The sequence below is a fragment of the Notothenia rossii genome (genome assembly GCF_949606895.1).
Source record: "Notothenia rossii genome assembly, chromosome: 4".
Lineage (NCBI taxonomy): Eukaryota > Metazoa > Chordata > Actinopteri > Perciformes > Nototheniidae > Notothenia > Notothenia rossii.
This window is the reverse complement of record NC_136902.1, coordinates 95,303,380-95,309,094: the sequence shown is the minus strand read 5'-3', so window position 1 is coordinate 95,309,094 and position 5,715 is coordinate 95,303,380. Positions and strand designations below refer to the sequence as shown.

The 5,715-nt window shown below is 50.0% G+C and overlaps 1 protein-coding gene across 1 annotated transcript in view; it reads left to right on the top strand.

Annotated features, from left to right (window-relative positions):
- The window catches only part of gmnc (geminin coiled-coil domain containing), a gene marked incomplete at both ends in the record, with an annotated part of 6,277 nt that extends 3,957 nt beyond the window's left edge, over nt 1-2,320 (top strand). The window contains 2 exons of the mRNA XM_079673941.1: nt 920-1,036; nt 1,538-2,320. Coding sequence (XP_079530067.1) covers nt 920-1,036; nt 1,538-2,320 — 900 coding nt within the window. The remainder of the gene's footprint in view (nt 1-919; nt 1,037-1,537) is intronic.
- Between the last annotated feature and the right edge of the window lie 3,395 nt (nt 2,321-5,715).

The window sequence follows — 5,715 nt, the reverse complement described above, 5'->3', positions numbered from 1 at the left end:
TGTGGACTGTTGTTGTGTTGTGGACTGTTGTTGTGTTGTGAAGTGTTGTTGTGTTGTGGACTGTTGTTGTGTTGTGGACTGTTGTTGTGTTGTGGACTGTTGTTGTGTTGTGGAGTGTTGTTGTGTTGTGGACTGTTGTTGTGTTGTGGAGTGTTGTTGAGTTGTGGAGTGTTGTTGTGTTGTGGACTGTTGTTGTGTTGTGGACTGTTGTTGTGTTGTGGACTGTTGTTGTGTTGTGGACTGTTGTTGTGTTGTGGACTGTTGTGTTGTGGACTGTTGTTGTGTTGTGGACTGTTGTTGTGTTGTGGAGTGTCGTTGTGTTGTGGAGTGTTGTAGTGTTGTGGACTGTTGTTGTGTTGTGGACTGTTGTTGTGTTGTGGACTGTTGTTGTGTTGTGGAGTGTTGTTGTGTTGTGGACTGTTGTTGTGTTGTGGACTGTTGTTGTGTTGTGGACTGTTGTTGTGTTGTGGACTGTTGTTGTGTTGTGAAGTGTTGTTGTGTTGTGAAGTGTTGTTGTGTTGTGGACTGTTGTTGTGTTGTGGACTGTTGTTGTGTTGTGGACTGTTGTTGTGTTGTGAAGTGTTGTTGTGTTGTGGACTGTTGTTGTGTTGTGGACTGTTGTTGTGTTGTGGACTGTTGTTGTGTTGTGGACTGTTGTTGTGTTGTGGACTGTTGTTGTGTTGTGGAGTGTTGTTGTGTTGTGGACTGTTGTTGTGTTGTGAAGTGTTGTTGTGTTGTGGACTGTTGTTGTGTTGTGAAGTGTTGTTGTGTTGTGGACTGTTGTTGTGTTGTGAAGTGTTGTTGTGTTGTGGACTGTTGTTGTGTTGTGGACTGTTGTTGTGTTGTGGACTGTTGTTGTGTTGTGAAGTGTTGTTGTGTTTGAACCTTTAATATAAATACATTGTGTCCTGTTCTCCAGCTGCAGGACACTTTGCTGCAGAGAGACGAGGAGCTGATGCGACTTCAGGACGAGAACAAAACGCTCAGAGAGTTCCTCGGGTCGTCCTTCGTCAGGAACCTCCAGCAGAGAGCGAAGGTATGTTCACCCTCATCTTCATCATCATCACTACTGCATTTCCATAAAGTCCTGGACAGGTGAAGAGATCAGGTACTTAACGCTATAGCTGCGTTAAGTACCTACGTTTTAGTGGGTTGTCGGGTAGGAACTATTTTCTTTCCACCGTATCACTACGCAGAAGGGAAGCATGGATCTAGCTGTTGGTAGGTGTAGTCTGGCAGAAATAGTTCCTACATTAAACTGCTCACAATAAGCTCTGTTGATTCATATTTCATTTAGATGTTATGGTGCGGTGTCCCTTTAAGTGACGTTCTCACTGAGAGCGTGTTCTACATGTACTTAGTCTGTAAAATGCTCTATTTACTTAGTGATTTACAAAACATCTGAACGTCGTTGCGCCAACATGTGATCCTCAGAAAATAAATACATATTGTAGATCTTATTCTGAGCAATAACTGAAACTTCTTCAGTCATTATTTGTCTGACATCTGATTCTAAATTCTCCTGTTCCTCTGACAGAAGCTCCGCCCTGATGGTTGCAGGCAGCTGAAGAGAAACCCCCCCGATGACGGACTCTTCCAGACTCGCAGTCCTTCTCTTCATTTCCCTCCGCCTGTCAGCAAGAGGGTCTGCAGGAACCTGAGCAAAGAGTTCAGCTCCTCTTCCTCCTCCTCTTCCTCCTCTTCCTCCTCAGAACCCAACCTGGACCTCTGGGTTCTCCGGACGCTGGGCCTGAAGGACCGGGACACCATCGACACGTCCAGCGAGTCCTCGTCTGGATTCAGCACTTCGTTTTATGACTCTTCCTCCTCCGAATACTCCCTGAACTCCTCCTTCAGCTTCTGCCCAACATCCACACCTAAAACAGGCTACACCAACGAAGAAGAAGAAGAAGTCAAGTCACCTCGGAGCAGCACAACTTCTCCACAACGAAACTCAAGAACTATCTTTCTATCTCCAACGTTACCGGAAAAACTGCCTTTCTCTCCAACTTCGGATCATATCTGCTGCCTCGCCGCTTCGACTAGAGTTCCCACTCATTCATCCAATCGTCCGGTGTACTGGTCTCCATCAGAGGACCCAGTTGAGTTCAGTCCTCCAGCACAGAGAGTCCCGTTCTCCCCCATCGAGACTTCTGGATCTCAGACGCCTCGCAGTGAGAAGGACTTGGCGTTCAGGATGTCCATCAGTCCGTCCAGCAGCGTGAAGACTCACAGCTTCCCTCAGGGACAGGCCTTCGTCAGGAGGGACACCGGGGGGGGGAGGTTCAACTTCACTTGGGTGCCGATGCAAGGACACTAGGAGGTTCAACTTCACCTGGGTGCCGACGCAAGGACACTAGGAGGTTCAACTTCACTTGGGTGCCGACGCAAGGACACTAGGAGGTTCAACTTCACTTGAACCCTAACCCTAACCCTTGGACATGGTTGTTATGGGAACACAAGGTCACATGACCTGGCCCATGACCCACCAGATTGTTCAGGGTGGGTCATCACTTCATGAGATCAAATGAAGGCTTAAGCTGTAGAAGGAACTTTTCCAGAACATTTAATGTCTCTGTCACGGTGGGTTCTTGTGGGTCGCATTCCTCCCCGGTTAATGAAAAAGAACAAAAACGTAAAAGAAATAATTAATTGTGACGCGTTTTACAGCAAAAACTCTATATCTGTTTACAGACTCTGCATCCAAGTCTGAGCTCTCCACCCCACCTTTTCTGCAGGACTTTCAGTCAACATGGGGGTGAACTTTCAGGACTAATAAGTCAGAGTTGAACTCGTTGCAGGTTTGTAGGATGTTGTTCTTGACCCTAAGAGCCTCTTCATACTGACTGTCTTTAAAAAGACCCTGATATGATCCTTGTTACTTGCCTCTGTTTGTTAAGACCTTATGGTCCTGACATCAAAAAGGATTGGGGGGTTTGGAATAAAACACTTGATAATCAGTTCTTCATGACTAACCACTTTCACATTTGAATATGAAGCTAGTTAACGTATAGTGAGTGATACAATCAAATTTAACACGACTGCCTAAAATGTTTTCTTTACACTGCCTGTGTGGGATTTGGTTCTCGACCCTAAAGTGGTTCTGATTTCACAGGAAACTGCAAACAGCCAAACAAAGGTCTCAAAGATCCTCAGAGCCTCTTCGTACTGACGGTTAGGGAATCATTTGCCTCGGTATTCAACCTTCGACACAGTTCATCATTTTCTCCTCTCACTGTCTCCTTCACCACGGCATAGGTCCACGGCCTGGGGTTCTGCTGCTCTCTCTCTTTAGGAGGGGCAGCTTGGGTTCTGCTGCTCTCTCTCTTTAGGAGGGGCAGCTTGGGTTCTGTTGCTATCTCTCTTTAGGAGGGGCAGCTTGGGTTCTGCTGCTCTCTCTCTTTAGGAGGGGCAGCTTGGGTTCTGTTGCTATCTCTCTTTAGGAGGGGCAGCTGGGGTTCTGCTGCTATCTCTCTTTAGGAGGGGCAGCTGGGGTTCTGCTGCTATCTCTCTTTAGGAGGAGGGGCAGCTGGGGTATTGTTGTTGCAGTCTATGACAGAGCACAAGCCGCCATGAGGTAGTTTCTGTTCAGGGACGAAGGTTCCCTGGCGCTCATTCTTTCCTATGGACGAGAGCTCTAGTTAGATTCAGGGTCCATGTTTAGTCTCTCTGATGAAGAATGTTGATTATTACACTCCGAACTAGATAAAACCTGGAGCTGCAGAAAGAGTTCTTCAGAATTGGTTTGGCAACCGCTGTGTCAACTCGTGACACTCCACATGTCTTGTCAACTCTCCGGCCGTAACTCCAAATAAACCGTCAGTGTTTGCCATCAGAGCTCCAGCTCTCCTCGTGTCTCTGAGTCCTGACTCCATCAGAGCTCCAGCTCTCCTCGTGTCTCTCTGAGTCCTGACTCCATCAAAGCTCCAGCTCTCCTCGTGTCTCTCTGAGTCCTGACTCCATCAGAGCTCCAGCTCTCCTCGTGTCTCTCTGAGTCCTGACTCCATCAAAGCTCCAGCTCTCCTCGTGTCTCTCTGAGTCCTGACTCCATCAGAGCTCCAGCTCTCCTCGTGTCTCTCTGAGTCCTGACTCCATCAGAGCTCCAGCTCTCCTCGTGTCTCTCTGAGTCCTGACTCCATCAGAGCTCCAGCTCTCCTCGTGTCTCTGAGTCCTGACTCCATCAGAGCTCCAGCTCTCCTCGTGTCTCTCTGAGTCCTGACTCCATCAAAGCTCCAGCTCTCCTCGTGTCTCTCTGAGTCCTGACTCCATCAGAGCTCCAGCTCTCCTCGTGTCTCTCTGAGTCCTGACTCCATCAAAGCTCCAGCTCTCCTCGTGTCTCTCTGAGTCCTGACTCCATCAGAGCTCCAGCTCTCCTCGTGTCTCTCTGAGTCCTGACTCCATCAGAGCTCCAGCTCTCCTCGTGTCTCTCTGAGTCCTGACTCCATCAGAGCTCCAGCTCTCCTCGTGTCTCTGAGTCCTGACTCCATCAGAGCTCCAGCTCTCCTCGTGTCTCTGAGTCCTGACTCAATCAGAGCTCCAGCTCTCCTCGTGTCTCTCTGAGTCCTGACTCCATCAGAGCTCCAGCTCTCCTCGTGTCTCTCTGAGTCCTGACTCCATCAGAGCTCCAGCTCTCCTCGTGTCTCTGAGTCCTGACTCCATCAGAGCTCCAGCTCTCCTCGTGTCTCTGAGTCCTGACTCCATCAGAGCTCCAGCTCTCCTCGTGTCTCTGAGTCCTGACTCCATCAGAGCTCCAGCTCTCCTCGTGTCTCTCTGAGTCCTGACTCCATCAGAGCTCCAGCTCTCCTCGTGTCTCTCTGAGTCCTGACTCCATCAGAGCTCCAGCTCTCCTCGTGTCTCTCTGAGTCCTGACTCCATCAGAGCTCCAGCTCTCCTCGTGTCTCTGAGTCCTGACTCCATCAGAGCTCCAGCTCTCCTCGTGTCTCTGAGTCCTGACTCAATCAGAGCTCCAGCTCTCCTCGTGTCTCTCTGAGTCCTGACTCCATCAGAGCTCCAGCTCTCCTCGTGTCTCTCTGAGTCCTGACTCCATCAGAGCTCCAGCTCTCCTCGTGTCTCTGAGTCCTGACTCCATCAGAGCTCCAGCTCTCCTCGTGTCTCTGAGTCCTGACTCCATCAGAGCTCCAGCTCTCCTCGTGTCTCTGAGTCCTGACTCCATCAGAGCTCCAGCTCTCCTCGTGTCTCTCTGAGTCCTGACTCCATCAGAGCTCCAGCTCTCCTCGTGTCTCTCTGAGTCCTGACTCCATCAGAGCTCCAGCTCTCCTCGTGTCTCTCTGAGTCCTGACTCCATCAAAGCTCCAGCTCTCCTCGTGTCTCTTTGAGTCCTGACTCCATCAGAGCTCCAGCTCTCCTCGTGTCTCTCTGAGTCCTGACTCCATCAGAGCTCCAGCTCTCCTCGTGTCTCTCTGAGTCCTGACTCCATCAAAGCTCCAGCTCTCCTCGTGTCTCTCTGAGTCCTGACTCCATCAGAGCTCCAGCTCTCCTCGTGTCTCTTTGAGTCCTGACTCCATCAGAGCTCCAGCTCTCCTCGTGTCTCTCTGAGTCCTGACTCCATCAGAGCTCCAGCTCTCCTCGTGTCTCTCTGAGTCCTGACTCCATCAGAGCTCCAGCTCTCCTCGTGTCTCTTTGAGTCCTGACTCCATCAGAGCTCCAGCTCTCCTCGTGTCTCTGAGTCCTGACTCCATCAGAGCTCCAGCTCTC